Source organism: Petaurus breviceps, unplaced genomic scaffold, assembly GCF_028583685.1.
Source record: "Petaurus breviceps papuanus isolate PSGF00001 unplaced genomic scaffold, PetGlider_PUasm1.0 164, whole genome shotgun sequence".
In the NCBI taxonomy this organism is placed as follows: Eukaryota; Metazoa; Chordata; class Mammalia; order Diprotodontia; family Petauridae; genus Petaurus; species Petaurus breviceps.
Window position 1 is genome coordinate 8,784,621 of NW_027185735.1, and position 17,005 is coordinate 8,801,625.

Sequence of the window (17,005 nt, forward strand, 5' to 3'; positions counted from 1 at the left end):
GGGAGAGCCTCAACAATGGCTTCCCAGAGTCTCATCTGATCAAATCACAGAACACTTCTCAAAGGGAGCCCCAAAGCAAAACCTCCCATCATCAGGGATTATATAGCCTTCTCCTGGGTCACAGAATGTAACCACCCTCTTGACCCACTGCCCAATCACACAGCATCAAGGTGTGAGCATTCCTGAAAAGCAAGCCTCCTGCCACAGGCTCCATGTGATCACATTCAGCCTATTAGGAGGCAGAGTATATTTTCAAATCAAGGAAGGTTCTCAGAATCTCTTATATCTATCAAAGGGCCTAGGGGCTGGGAAGATTTTTAAATTTGCATCTCTATTACAAAAAGTTGGACATTTTCTGAAATCTCATTTACTTTTGCTTTATGCTCTGCAATTTACCTGATTTTTTCCCAGTGTCAAATTATAACCCTCTTTGTCAACTACAAATGACTACTCAAGTTTGAAACTGACATCTACATTTTTACTTGACTTTAAATTGTGTTTTCACATAATCATGCAAATATCTTCTTTATCCTGCCCTAACCAGCCAATCAAAATAAAGAGTTAGTGCCCGAATTATACTATTTGCTTGTAATCATTGACCCAACAGATGCCCAGAGAAGAACGAAGTGATGGCTGATGTTAGGCCTGATGATCAGACTAATTGTGGATATCTCAAATGAATGATGTTAGTATTTAGTCTCCTGAGGGAGAGTTAAGTGACGTCAGCACAGCAGAGCAGAACAACATTTGACCCTTAAACTGCTTCATTTTCGAGCACCTGTTTTCCCTTTTTTACTAGTCCCCAAAGAAGGAAAGAGGGCCAAAATATTTGATCCTTCTTTTTATCCTACTGGAAGAACTTAGAAGTTTAATTAAATTTAGAAGGTTAATCAAATGAATATCACTTTGCTCATTAATGTTTTACAGATATGTAGTAACTTTCAGACAACCTGCACAGAATTTATTTCATTTATATACTAGAAAAAGTATATTTGTAGTATATAAATTAAAAAGTATATTTGTAGTATATAAATAAAAAATATATTTAAAAAGTATATATTTCTAGTATATAAATGAAATATATATTTCATTTATATACTAGAAAAAGGAACATGGTCTCAACAATTTTTCTTCATATATGGTCAGTGTTCATAGGGGCTGTACACAGCATTCCATGTCTTGCCTCTACAACTATGCACAGGCTGTCCCCCTAACCTGATAATGCTCTTCCCTCAGATTTCTTCCTCCTAGAACTCCTAGCTCCTTTTAATTACTACATCTTACACAAGGCCTTTGCTGACCCCTACCCGCAACCCATATCATAGTACTCTCTTTTCCCCCAAATATTGCTTTGTATTTACTTTGTAATTTAATTTAAATTTGGTATTTAATTATCTATTTTCATGAAGTTTTCTTCCAATAGAATATACTTTGATGATAGAGACTGTGGCATTTTTTGTTTCGTATTTCCAGTGCCTAGCATCTGTACAAAAGAAATGCTTGTTGAAATAAATTGAGTTTAATTGACTGGCCCATGAAAATGTAGAGAATTTTAAAATAAACATTCATCAAAGGTCTCTAAGTAGGTATTCGCAAATTAAATGTCATTTCAAACCAACAATTTTTTTTTTTCTGGATACAACAAATAAATTTACACTTCTTTACCTGTGCTATACTTATTCCTTGAAGCTACATTAAATACACCTATGTACTAATGATAGTTGTTACTCTCACTTATTCTCCATGGCTATACCAATTCTCTCCAGACCTAGTCCAAATTGCCTTTGTTTGGTCACACCTCCATTTCTAATCATCAAGTTTATAATAGTCCTTTATCAACATCTGGTTTCCTGATTCTGACCGCTCATTTAGACACTCACACACTAACAATATTCCACACACTACCCATGTACTTCTAGCACTGCTACTCTTAATAGCTACATATTTTTTCCAATATTTTCTCTACATTCCTTTCTTCATCTGATTCTCCCTTGTTTGAGTCACACTTTTCCAGGAGTGCTGAGTAAGAGAGAAAGAGAAAAGAATTGTCTCTGATATCTCCTTTTCTGGGGCTTCAACAATTTGATTGTCCAAACTGATAGCATCTAGTATTGCTCCTCTTTTCTTATACATTGCATATATTCAGGCTCCTAAAACTTTGAGATCAGTATCAGAACTGGTCTGGCTGTTTTGCAATGAAAGAATAAAGTCAAGTTAAAAATAATATACAAAAAGAAAAGCTCAGAATGAGAGCAAAGGTCATAAAGCTCTAACTTCCCTCGTCAATCAACAATAAGCAGAGTTGGTAAACATTCCTAGCCACACAGCTAGCAATAAGCTGGGGATTTTTGCTCAAGACACTAGCATGGATGCCTGCTTCTCCACTTTTATATTTACTCAAGTCTAATAGCGATACCAGAGAAAGTCTAGCCTTTTTTAAAAGTCTGGCAAAGAAAATCATTGTTATAATTATGTGCAATGGGCATAAATTAATATATATGCACTAAACATTCATTCATACATACATATATGTATGTATCAAACAAAAATGTAGTACTCACAAAGTGTTAGAGTCAATATCTCTTGAGGATCCAGAAAAGAAAGCTCTTGTGAAACAAGTCTTCAGCATTGATAGTTCAATATCAGAAATTAATATGATTTTATCAGCAGAAATTATATTAAAGATGAGGCATCCACTATGTGGCTGCATTCTAAGTACCACAGGGCTTTTCCATCTGATTTGTACCTGTAAAGTTCAATGTGTGTTGACTCCCCCTTAGCATGTGAGCTCCATGAGAACAGGGATTCTTTTCTCTTTTTGTTTCCCCAGAATTTAGCAGAGTATTTTGCTCATAGCAAGTGCTTCATAAATGCTTTATTCACTCAGTAATATGTGGATATGAAACTTTTAGGGCATAATATCATACTTTGTTGTTGGAAGGATAATATAATATAACCAGAGGAGTTAACAACTTTTAAAAGGTAAAAGCTTTCCTTAAAATGAAAAGTAATTATCTATCTAAAACCATCAATAAGCATTATATGTAATAGGGATAGGATACATGCACTCCCAATAAGATCAGGGATGAGACAAGGATACCCATTATCACCACTGTTATTCAAGACTGTAGTAGAAATATCAGCTATGGCAATAACAGGAAAGAAATAGGCAAGGATGAAATAAAGCTATTACTCTTTTAAAGAAGTTGCAGGATATTTGCATATAAATCAGCACTTCTACATATTTCCAACAAAGCCCAGCATCAAGAGACAGAAAGAGAAATTCCATTTAAAATAACTGCAGACAATATAAAATATTTGGGAGTCTACCTGCTAAGACAAATCCAGGAACTGTATGAACACAATTATGAAACACTTTTCACACTAATAAAGTCAGATCTAAATAACTGGAAAAACATCAGTTGTTTGTCAATATGCAGAACTAATATAATAAAATGACAATTCTACCTAAATTAATTTACTTATTCAGTTCCATACCAATCAAATTACAAAAAAAAATATAGAGCTTGAAAAGATAATAACAAAATAAATCTGGAAGAACAAAAGGTCAAGACTATCAAGTGAATTAATAAAAAGAAATGCAAGGGAAGGTAACTTCACTGTACCACATCTAATATTGTATTATAAAGCAGCAATCATCACAAGTTTTGGTACTGACTAAGAAATAGGGTGGTGGATCAGTGGAATAGTTTAGGTACACAAGACACAGCAGTCGATAACTATAGTAATCTACTATTTGATAAACCCAAAGACTCTAGCTTCTGGAAGAAAAAAAAATCACTATTTGATAAAAAATGCTGGGCAAACAGTATGGGCACTTCTTTTTTGGGAGGGCTTTTTTTTGGAAGGCAACTGGGGTTAAGTGACTTGCCCAAGGTCACAAAGCTAGTTGTTGTGTTAAGTGTCTGGGGTCAAATTTGAACTCAGGTCCTCCTGACTCCAGGGCCGGTGCTCTATTCACTGCACCACCTAGCCACTCCTAGGAAAACGGTATGACAGAAACTAGGCATAGACCAACATCTTACACTGTATACCAAGATAAGGTTAAAATGGGAACATGATTTAGACATAAAGGGTGATGCCATAAGAAACTTAGGAGAGCAAGGAAAAGTTTACCTATCAGATCTATAGAGGAGAGAAGAATTTATGACCAAGCAAGAGATAGACAACATTATGAAATGCAAAATGGATAATTTTGGTTACTTTAAATTAAAAAGATTTTGCACAGTCAATGCAACCAAGATTAGAAAGAAAGCAGAAAGCTGGGAAACAATTTTTACAGCCATTGTTTCTAATAAAGGCCTCATTTCTAACATATGTAGAGAACTGAGTCAACTTTGTAAGAATACATATCATTACCCAATTGATAAATGGTCAAAAGATATGAACAGGTAGTTTTCAGGATGAAGAAATTAAAGCTATCTATAGTAATATAAAAATACTGTGAATAGAGAAATGAAAATTAAAACAACTTTGAGGTACAATCTCACACCTATCAGATTGGCTAATATGACAAAAAGGGAAAATGATAAATTGGAACACTAATACATTGTTGGTAGATAGCAATTTGGACCTATGCCCAAAGGGCTATAAAACTGCATACCCTTTGATCCAGCAATACCTCTATTAGGGTTGCACCCCAAAGAAATCATAAAAATAGGGAAAGGACCCACATGTACTGCAGCAGCTCTTTTTATTGTGACAAAGTATTGGAAATTGAGAGGATACCCATCACTTGGGGAATAGCTGAACAAACTGTTGTATATAATGATGATCAGAAAATGATGATTCAGAAAAACCTGAAAAGGAGCTGATGCTAAGTGATGCTATAGAACCTATTCCTAGGAATTTGAATTCTCAAAGGAGGCAATTAGGGATAGTAGGGGAATTTTTTAAAGAAAATAAACAAAGGAAAATACTTTCCCATCCCACAGTTATGTGTATTTCTAGGCCTATCCATAAAAAACAAACATTTCATTTCTTTGTCTCACATTAAGTGTTTAACTTGGTTTTGTTTAGTTTATGTGTTGAAGACCCTGCTCACCTCTTAGTTTTCCTAAAGGAATATATTGATATTTTCTCTTTTGTTTAAGGCCGATAGTCATTTTTGATATATAGGCTCACCTTGGTAGGATGTTTTGGAGGGATGTAAACCAAGTATTTTGTTTTTTTTCTTTTTTTTCTTTTCAGAATATCATATTACAATTTTTATTTGATTTATTATAGTAGTTAGCAATAGTGTGATATTTTGATTGTCTTTGACTATAAAAGCTAACCCTCATTGGTGACTGCCAAATTTATTGTTTGATATTATAATTCTGAAGTTTGACTATGAAAATATCCCAGTGAGTTAAACCTTGGGTTTCTTTTTGTTGGCATTCCATATATTCTCTCAAACCATACCATCTGCTTCTAATATTTCTGGACAATTTTCCTTGTATTTTCAAACATTTTGTGATAATTTCTTAAATTTTTCTCTTCAAACTGGAAATCCAGTAGAAATATTAAACTCAAATCTAAAATTGAACTCATCACCTTTCCCCCTAAATTTTTTCCTCTTCCAAAAGTCCCTAATTCTATCAAAAGTACCACTAACTATTCAGAAGTTCAGGTTTGTGATCTTACATTTTCTTCCATTCCCCATTCTTTTTCATCTCACATATCCATTCAAGTACCAGATTTTACCATTTCTACCTCCACAACATTTCTTGCATCTGACCCCTTCTCCCTACTCACACAGCTATAACCTGAGTTAGTACCTGACTGCCCCACCATGACTTATATTATTGCAACAGTCTTCTAATTGGTACCTCGTGTATCACCACTGCAGTCAATCCTTACAGTCAGTGATTTTGCAAAGTGGCTTTTATTTTATACATTTGATTCAGTTCCCTATATATTTGCAAAATGAGGCCATTATCAGATAAACTTGTAAAAATTTTTGATACTACTTTATTACCTTTTAGCAAAATATAGTTTCTAACATTATCCCTTTTAATTAGGTCTATTTTTGCTTTTTTTTGAGATTATGATAGCTATTGCTGCTACTGCTGCTGTTGTTGTTCAGTTGTTCAGCAAAAGGAAAAGGTCAAATATGTACAAAAATATTTATAGCAATTTTTCTCATGGTGGAAAAGAATTGGAAATTGAAGGGATGCCTGGCAATTACAAAGTGGCTGAACAAGTTGTGGTATAAGACTGTGATGGAATACTACCATCCTATAAAAAATGATGAGCAAGATGCTTTCAGTAAATCCTAGAAAGACTTATGACCCGATGCAAAGTGAACTCAGTAGAGTGAAAAGATTATTGTGCAACTAACATTAGTACTGTGTGATGATCAACTGTGAATGACTTAGCTACTCTCAACAGTACAATGATACAAGACAATCATGAAGGACTTATGATTTTAAAAAATGCCATCTACCTCCAGAGAAAGAAATAATGGCATCTGAATGCAGATCAAAGTGTACATTTTTACTTTCTTTGATTCCTCACTGCCTATTTTTATACCTTAAATTTCTTTTTTTCTGGTCTTATATTGCTATAGCTAGCATTCCTAGTACAATAATGAATAATAGTGGTGATAATGAGAATTTTTTTCAGTCTGCATTCTCTTTTGCAACATGGTAAATATGTAAATATATTTTATATGATTGCACATGTATAATCCCTATTAAAGTACTTGCCTTCTCAAGGAGATGGAAGGATGGAGGAAGGGAATTTAGAACTCAAAGATTATACATGCAAAAAAGAATGTAAAAATGGTTTTTACATGTAATGGAGAAAAAAAAACAAAATAAAAAACATTCTTCAAAAAAAGAAGAACAGTAAATAACCATGATAAAAAAAAAAAAGGAAAAAGGTGAATGTGCCACTAATAAAGATAAAATCAAAATAATTATTAAGCACTATTTTCCCCAATTATTTGACAGTAAATCTGGCAATCTAAGTGAAATAGATGAATATTTTAAAACATATAAATTGCCCAGATTAATAGAAGGGAAAATAAAATACTTAAATAAACCTATGTTAGGAAAATAAATTTAAAAAACCATAAATCATCTCCCTAAGACCATTTTTTTTCATATGACTATACATAGCTTTGATTTATTCTTCTGAAAATTGTTTGTTCATATCGTTTGACAATTTATCAATTGGGGGATGGCTTTTATTTTTATAGATATGACTGAGTTCTGTATATAGTTGAGATATGAGAACTTTATTAAAGATTCTTATAAAAATAAATTAACCATTGGTTAATTTGAATTTTTTAAAGTGAAGAACAAAAACAAGTTAACTATCAAAAATGAAAAGGGCAAATTCACCACCACTGAAGTGGAAATCAAGACACTATATTAGAAGCTATTTTGCCCAGTTATATGCCACTAAATCCAACAATCTAAGTGAAATGGATGAATGTTTACAAAAATATAAATTACCCAGAGAAGCAGAAGAGGTAATCTAATACTTAAATAATCCCATCCTAGAAAAAAATATTGAACAAGTCATCAATGAACTCCATAAGAAATAATTCCCAGGGCCAGATGAATTCACAAGTGAATTCTATCAAGCATTTAAATAACAATTAATTCTACTACATAAACTATTTGAAAAAAATAGACAAAGAAGGAGTCCTACCAAATTACTTTTATGATACAAATTTGGTGCTGATAACTAAACCAGAAAGAGCAAAAACAGAGAAAGAAAACTATAGACCAATTTACCTAGTCAATATCGATGTAAATATTTTAAATAAAATACTAGCAAGAAGATGATAGCAATATATAACCAGGATCATACACTATGAACAGATGGGATTTATACCAAGAATACAGGGCTGGTTCAATATTAGAAAAACAATCAACATAATTGACCATATCAATAATAACACCAACAGAAATTATATGATTATCTCAAAAGATGCAAGAAGTTTTATGAATTATAACACCCATTTCTTTAAAAAAAAAAACACTAGAGAGCATTGGAATAAATGGAGTTTTCCTTAAAATGATAAATAGTACCTATCTTTTTTTGGAGGAGGGAAGGCAAGGCAATTGGGGTTAAGTGACTTGCTTAAGGTCACACAGCTAGTAGGGTGTGTCAAGTGTCTTGAGAATGGATTTGAACTCAGGTCCTCCTGACTCCAGGGCCAATGATTTATTCACTGTGACACCTAGCTGCCCCCAAGTAGTATCTATCTAAAGCTATTAGCAAGCATTATATGTAATAGGAATAAGCTAGAAGCCTTTCCAAAAAGATCAAAGGTGAAGCAAGGTTCCCTGTCATCACCACTATTATTTAGTTTTGTATTAGAAATGCTAGCTATAGCAATATAAGACCAAAAAAAGGAGAAATTTAAAAATAAAAATTGACATTGGGGAACCAAATTTATCACTTTTTGTAGATGCTATGATGATATGCTTAGAGAATCAACTAAAAATACTAGTAGAAAAGATTTACAATTTTAGCAAGGTTGAAAGATATAAAATAAACCTTAAAAATCATTAGCATTTCTATATTTTACCAACAAAGTTCAGCAGGAAGATATAGAAAGGGAAAGTCCACTTTAAAAACTGCAGACAACATAAAATCCTTGGGAGTCTACCTGCCAAGACAAACCCAGGAACTATATGAACAAAATTACAAAACACTTTTTACATGGATAAGGTCAGATCTAAGCAATTGGAAAAATATTAAATGCTCATGGGTAGGCCAAGTAAAAAATAACAATTCTACTTAAATCAATTTAGCTATTTAGTGCTAAACAAATGAACTACCAAAAATGATTTTATAGAACTAAAAAACTGATAACATAATTCATCTAAAAGAACAAAAGGTCAAGAATATCTAGGAAAGCAATGGGAAAAAATGTATAGGAAGGCAGTCTAACAGTACCAGATTTCAAATTACATTACAAAAATGTGACCCTGAGGACAATCTGCTATTCTCTAAGAAATAGAGTGGTGTATCAGTGGAATAGATTTTATATATATATATAAAACACACTGCATTAAATGGTCATAGTAATCCAGTGTTTGATAAACCTAAAGAACCAAAGTTTGGGGAGAAGGATTTCACAATCTGACAAAATTTGCTGTGAAAACCGAAAAGCATTAGGCATAGATGAACATTTCACTCTATATGCCAAGATAAGGTCAAAATGACTTAGACATAATGGACAATATCATAAGCAAATTAGGGGAGCATGGAAAATTTTACTTGTCAGATCTATGGATAAGGGAAGAAGTAAAATGGATAACTTTGATTCCATAAAATTAAAAGGTTGTTGCACAAACAAAACCAAAACAATCATTATTAGGAGGAAAGCAAGTAACTAGAGAGGGAATTTAACAGCAAGTTTCTCTGATAAAAGCCTCATTTCTCAAATATATAGGGAACTGAATAAAATCTATAAAAAATAATACCCATTTCCCAATTAATAAATGGTCAAAGTATATGAAGAAACAGTTTTCAGAAGAAGAAATAAAAGCTATTTATGGTCATATGGAAAAGTGCTCTAAATCACTCCTGATTAGAGAAATGTAAATTAAAACAATTCTAATTACTACCTCACAGTTATCAGATTGGATAAAATGACAAAAAGGAAAATGACAAATGTTGGAGGGGATGTGGGAAAACTGGGCCACTAATGTACTTTTGGTAGAGTTGTGAACTGGCCCAGTTATTCTAGAGAACAATTTGGAGCTATGCCCAAAGGAATATAAAACTATACCCTTTGACCGAGCAATACCACCACTAGTTCTATCTCCCAAAGAAGTGAAAGAAGAGAAAAAGGATCTATATGTACAAAAATATTGATAGCAGCTCTTTTTGTAGTTGCAAAGAATTGGAAGTCAAGGAAATGTCCATCAATTGGGGGATGACTGAAAAAGTTGTAGTATATTGTTATGATATAATCCCATTGTGCTACAAAAAAAATTTAAGCTGGATGATTTCAGAAAAACCTAGGAAGACTTATATGAACTAATACAAAGTGAAGTGAGTAGAACTAGGAAAACACTGTGCACTGTAACAGCAACATTGTACAATGATTAACTGTAAATGACTCAGCTATTCTGAACCATACAATGATAAAAGACAATTTCGAAGAACTTATGATGAAAAATGCTATCAACCTCCAGAAAATTAGCTGATGAAATCTAAGTACAGATTGAAGGGACATCTTGTTCTGTGGTGTGGAAACCAGGCAGGCCAGGGGATACAAAATGGAGAGAGCAGGGTTTGACACAAGGGATTGACTTCTGGTAATAACACTAGGAGTACCAGGTTAGTGAAATGGTGGTCAGTAATTTTTTTCTCTTGGAATTTTTGTGGAAGATTATTTTAATTTCTCTTTTTCCTGTCAGTAATGTTCTTGCTATACTTGGAGGTATTTTTCTTCTTTAAATTTTTTTTCTTAGAGTTTATACCATAATTGCCACTACATATTAGTGTATTTTAATAAGCTCTTACCTGATCAAGGTCAGGATGCAAGTTAAAAAGGAGCCTTTCCAGATAGAAATGTATAATTTAAAGTCACATAGTACAGTTCTTATTTTCATCTTAGTAATCTTGCCTCAGGATAAATCTTTTTAAAATTCCATAGGTCATAACCTAGTAGGTCATGCTGAACTTGCAGCAGTACCTACAGTAGGAAAATTATTCTGATTTTTAACTATTATTCTTGGAAGCATTTTATACTGGCATACAGGTTCATGAGCAAAGTTTTTGAACAACATTTGAGTCACCAAATACTAACTATAAAATACCATAAAATGATAATCTATTATATATAATTCTATGTGAAATTTTTATTACATAATTAACTGTCACTTTGATAAATTTAGCATTGACATGAGTATATCCACAATAATATCTTATGAAGAGAGTAAAATATCGAACACCTTCATATGACCCTCACAAAGGAATGTCTTATGCTCTGCAAATTTGAACTGTCACGTAGTATTTTTGTTGAAAGAAGTAAATATAAATGCCATTTGAAGGAGAAGTTACCAGACTGAGACAAGTCCTGGCATTTAGTTTTCGAACATATCTTAATTTGGCTATCATCCAAAGTCAATAAAACTTGTTTAAGCAGAATCTTACCTGGTTTTCACCACATCTAGAGGATGCATCAGGCAAATTTCTATAAGACCTGAAAAATGATAAAGAAAAGGCTTGTAATCATTTATATAAATACCAGTTCTTACTTCTTCCAACTCTTGATTTCTTACCTATGAAGAATGGTCTAAATAAGAACTTTAGGGGAGCAGGTGCATCAATTAAAAGTAAATGGTTCACGATGACAAATGGACATAGATAAGGTTTCAACTGAACAAATAGTTTATATTGAAGACTTGATGAAGAATGAATTTTTTTCATGAGTGAATTTTCAGTGAAAATTCAAGCATCAGATGTACACATCTATATGAACATGTTAAAGCCTATTCCCAGAAAAACACCATTTCACAAACAAATGTCTTTTTTTCCATACACTTAAACAAACCCTACCCAGGTGTGGAGGAGAATCATATTTGACTTCTATATGGTACTTTAAAGTTTGCAAAGCATTTTACATACGTTATCTCTGTAATTGGGTACAGGTCAATAGAGATACGCTCATTTGGAATTTTACTTCATACTCTACCTGTTCCCAAACCACAGAGAGTGGTTTGGTGAACTTACTTCTGGAAATATGTGTAATGGTGTGTAATGAAGGGCCCTGCCCTCCTTTTTAAATCATGCACAATTATTCTATGGTTATTTCCTGTACACTACTTGCTTGGTGATGAAAAGACTTTTAATTGGCTGCTGAGTCTTGACAGAGTATACATACAAAAGGCTCCAAAAGAGAACTCCAGTTTTCTTTGCTGGTGGGGAGTGAGGAAGAAATGTTATAACACAGCCTCCAGACAAAAAGAGATATCAGGAGCTGCTGCTACTAACAGCTTTATCTCCATACTCAGGCTGTCACTGGGATGATGCTGTGAACACACTGGCACTGATGTTTTTTTCTGTCTCATGTTTCACTCTTTTCTGCTCTTGGGAGAATGAATGTAGAGCGAGAATAGACTAGTTTGTGAACTGATAGGCATAGAAATATTGGAAGAGTCAAATTGAGGAATTTAGGGGAGCAGATGTGCCACCCATATTAGGGGGAAGGAGATGATGCAGGAAAGGTAAATGAAGAGGAGCAATTGTATAGGTAGGAAAAGAACCAGAAGAGATTAGTGAAACAAAAACAAAGAGAAGAGAGAGTAGTCAGGAGGACATAATCAAAAGTAAGAAAAGCAGCATTAAAATTAAGGAGAATGGGAATGAAGAAAAGGCCATCAGATTTGACAGTTAAGACCTTATCACTAACTTTGGGATAATCAGCTTTAGTAGAGTAGTAGAATCAGAAACAGCAATGCAAGGGGCTTAGATATTAATAGATGGTAAAAAATCAATCAATTAATATGTAATCATTTGTATTTACTCTTTAAAAATCAAATTATCATTATTACTGACTAACATGATCATTTTCAATATGTACAGAAAAATTAGAAAAAATAGATATGTAAAACTGAACTTCTGGCATATATTTTTTTTGCCCTTTTAGCCTCTCTACATATAGTTCGAAGTATTCTTGTTTCTTGTAATTCAAAATTAACACGGTGGTTCTGATATTGTCCTGTTTGTGTTCCTTTCTAAAATTCCTTTTGCTCTTTTCTATTTGCTTGCTTAATGATTCATTGATGCTCTTTTATTCCTTGTTTCTAGAAACACTTTCACTTCTGACAAATATTCCCTAAGTTCCTCACCACCTCCAAAAAAAATAATCCTTCTCTTATGTCAAATAAATAGAGCCACACAAAACAAATCTGTGCCTTGGCTATAGGCAAAACATGTATCTCATTTTCACCTCTAGCCCATTGTCTCTCAGTGAGGAGGTAGGAATAATTATTCATTAATAATTTTCTATCAAGAGCCATAATTGATCATTGCATTGAACAGAGTCTTGAAGTCTGTCAGGGTTGTTTTTCTTTACAATATTGTAGACATTGTACAATCCATTCTCCTGGTTTTGCTCAGTTCACTTACCATCAGCTCATACAAGTCGTCTCAAGTTTCTCTAAATCTTCCCTTCACATTATTTATTATGGAATAATATTTTCCATTACATTAATATGCCATAATTTATCGTGTCATTTATTAAATAATAGATCCCCTCCAATTCTTATCTAATGGTTCTTTTACTCTTTGTTTGATATCTTTATGGTATAAGGTGAATAACAGTACCATTGGGTATATACAATTTTAGTGATTTTGGGGGTATAATTGCTTTCTAGAATAGTTGGACCATTTTATAACTTCAGCAATAGGGCATTAGTGTACCTCCTGCAATAACCCTCAAACTACAATTTTCTTTTTCATCATCTTTTGCAATCTGATGGGTGTGAGATGGAAACTCAAAGTTGTTTCATTTTGCATTACTTTGCATTTCTCTTAATGTTAGGGATTTGGAGCATTTTTTTTTCATACACTTGTGGATACACTGACTTTCTTCTTTTGAGAATTGTCTATTCATATCCTATACCCACTTATCTATTAGATAACAGCTCTTATTCTTTTATATTTGTGTGAGTTCTCTGCATATCCTGGATAGCAGAAATTTGTTGTAAAGATTTTTCCTCAGGCCTTTTCCAATTCTCACTACATTGATTTTGTTTATGCAGAAATTTTTCAATTTCACAGAATCAAAATTATACACATTATGTCCTTGACTTCTCTTTGGTCAAGAAATCTTCACTTATCCATAGTTGTGAAAGGTATTTTCTCTTATAATTTGCTTCTCATATGACCTTATAATACATCTAGATCTTGAATCCATTTGAAGTTTATATTCTGTAGTGTGACATTTTGATATAACCCTAATATCTGCCATAATGTTTTCCTGCTTTCTTAGCATTTTTTTTGCAATGAATAGTTCTTACCCCAGTAGTTCAAATTTTTTACTTCATAACATATCATGTGACTATATTTGTTTAGTTTTGGATCTTGCAGACCTAATCTATTCCACTGATCAAGGTTTCTATTTTTCAACCAGTAACAAATTATTTTGATGATTTCTGCTTTGTAATAAACTTTAAATCCTAGTACTATAAGGTCACTTTCTTCCCATTTTTCTTCATTACTTCCCTGGAGATTTTTTGCCATTTATTTTCATAGGTGAATTTTTATCCTTCAAATTCTATAAAATAACCTTTGGGTAGTTGATTGGCATGACACTAAAGTAATACTGGCATTTTTTATTATGTTGGCAATGCTTAAACTGAGCAAGTAATATTTCTTCAATTATTTAGACCAGTCTATATTCCTTTAAATAATACTTTAGTTATATTCATATAATTCTTATGCATGTCTTGGTAGGTAAAGTCTCAGATATTTTATACATTCTACAGGTATTTTAAATTAAATTTCTTTTTCCATCTCTCCTAGCTGGGTTTTGTTGGTAATATTAAAAAAAAAAAGCCAATGACTTTTGTAGGATTGTTTTATATCTTGCTTCTTTATTGAAGCTATTTTTTCTAATTGATTTTTAGTATACTCTATAACTTTCTTAGTTCATGGAGTATTTAGTGCTTCAGTAATTTCTTAGATAATTTATAATTTTTGTAAATATTTGTCCATTTCACTTAAGGTATCTATTTTATTGGCATGTAATTGAGAAAAATAGTTTCTAATAATTCTCTTAATTTCCTAATTTGTCATAAATTCTCAATTTTTATTTTTATATAGAAAGTTTGGTTTTCTTCTCATTTCATTTGATATTTTATTATTGTGGTTTTGTTTTGTTTTGTTTTAGCCAGTTCCTAGCTTTATCTATTCAATGAGTTCGGGGCTTTTTTGATTTTCAATTTTGACTTTCCATTTGCTTTCCAGAATTTTTTTATATTTGTTTAAAATTTTTGATTGGCTTTCAGTGTTGTTTGTCTCTTACATTTAAAATGTTTATTTTTGTTTATCTCATCTTGAGAATTTTTATTTTTCACATTTGCTTGCTATTTTTTTAATCATTTTTTCAATTGCACAACAAATTTTTTTCTTCTATTACTTAAAGTTTTTAAAAATGTACATTTTCTTCTAAGGCCTGCTTTGCATTCTTCCTTGTAATAACAGTACAAGGTCTGTATACCTGAAAGACATCAAAGAAAGAGAGAAATATCTATATGTACCAAATACATACATACATACACACACACGCACACACACATATATATGTGTGTGTAAGTGTATATATATATATATCAGTTCTTTTTGTGGTGGCAAAGAATTGGAAATTGAAGGAGTGCCCATCAGTTGGGAAATGGCTGACCACATTATGGTATATTAATATAATTGAATACTATTGTGCTGTAAGAAACAATGAAGAGCAAGGTTTCAGAAACACCTACAAAAACTTGTAGAAACAGATGAAGAGTGAAGTGAGCAAAACTAAAGGAAAAATTTTTATAAAAATATTGTAAAAACAAACAGTTTTGAAAGACTTAGGAATTTTGATGAACAATGATGAACACTAATGTCAGAGGACTCATAACATATGCTACTCGCTTCTGCACAGAAAAGTAACAGACTCATAGTGTATATTGAGACATATTTTCAGGACATGGCCAATGTGAGATTTTTTTTTTTTGCATAACTATAAATGTTTGTAATGAGTTTTGTTGTTCTCATTTTTTTTATTGGGGATGGGGAGAAAGGGGAAAAGGTAGACTTTTTTGATTTAAAAAATGATTTAAACAAACAAACAAAAGAAAAAAATCTCACTGAGACATCCCTAATCAATATGTTGTGGTATTCCAACCACCTTGGGTTACCCCTAATCAGATTAGTATTTCAGATGTCAGGCTCTTGCAATCACTCTCCCAGTCACTTATGAAAAATATTTAACACAATAGAACTAGAGACAGATCCATTAAAGACATCCCTTCAAGTTGACATGGAATCATTAACAAGCCTATTATTCATTCAAATAACAATAAATATACCTTATTGTACTGTCATCTAGTCCATTTTATTTCTGTGTCCACAAGGATAACATGAGACTTTGCCAAGCGTTTTGCTAAAAATCTAAGTAAAGATGCTGCCAATGAGATTGCAGACTATCAACATCCACATAAAATGTTTCCAGATTATTAATAATAAAATTAAGTCAAATAAAAACACCCAGAAAATTGGCAATGTTGACACGATATGAGAATAATCAATGGTGAAGGGTTTGTGGGAAAACATACTAGTATGCTAGTGGGTAGAGTTGTGATTTGGTCAGACCTTTCTGGAAAGCATTTTGAAATTATTTGAAAAAAGTGACTAAAATTTCTGTTGACTCACATATTTCACTGCTAGGCATATGTCGCAAGGAATTTAATGACAAAAAAGTCCTACATACATAAAAATATTAATAGCAGCAGTCTGCAGCAAAGACCTGGAAACAAAATGGATGCCATCAGTTGAAGAATGACTAAGAAAGTTGTGGTGCATAAAAATAACAAAATAGAACTATGCTGTAAGAAACTATATATATATATATATATAAATGACAACTTAGAAAAATACGATGACATATATGAATGACAATAATGAAAAGTGAAATTAGCAGAACCAGGAAGACTATAATGTAAATCAAATCAGTCAAAATTAATGCTATGAAATCATTATGAGCAAGCTTGGACCAAAAGAAGAGATAAGAAGTTACCACGTGCCACTTTTTTGTAGAGTGGGAAGGGATTATAACTATGGAGCATTGCATATAACATCAGATTTTATGAACATATTGTTTAGTTTTACTTAAATACTTTTTTTGTTTCTTTATACTTTGTTATAAGTAATTGTTCTCTAGGAGGGATAAAGTGATAAAGGTAGGTGGGGTAAAGGCAAAAGATAGCAATAAAAATAAAGTATGGGTAAGGAATATTGTGGACTGAAAGATGCAGAGTAA

General features: G+C 32.4%; 1 protein-coding gene across 1 annotated transcript in view; it reads right to left on the minus strand.

The window, feature by feature from the left end:
- The window catches only part of SLC25A21 (solute carrier family 25 member 21), a 762,825-nt gene that overhangs the window by 348,993 nt on the left and 396,827 nt on the right, over window positions 1–17,005 (minus strand). Inside the window, exon 2 of the mRNA XM_069082271.1 lies at window positions 11,131–11,179. Coding sequence (XP_068938372.1) covers window positions 11,131–11,179 — 49 coding nt within the window. The remainder of the gene's footprint in view (window positions 1–11,130; window positions 11,180–17,005) is intronic.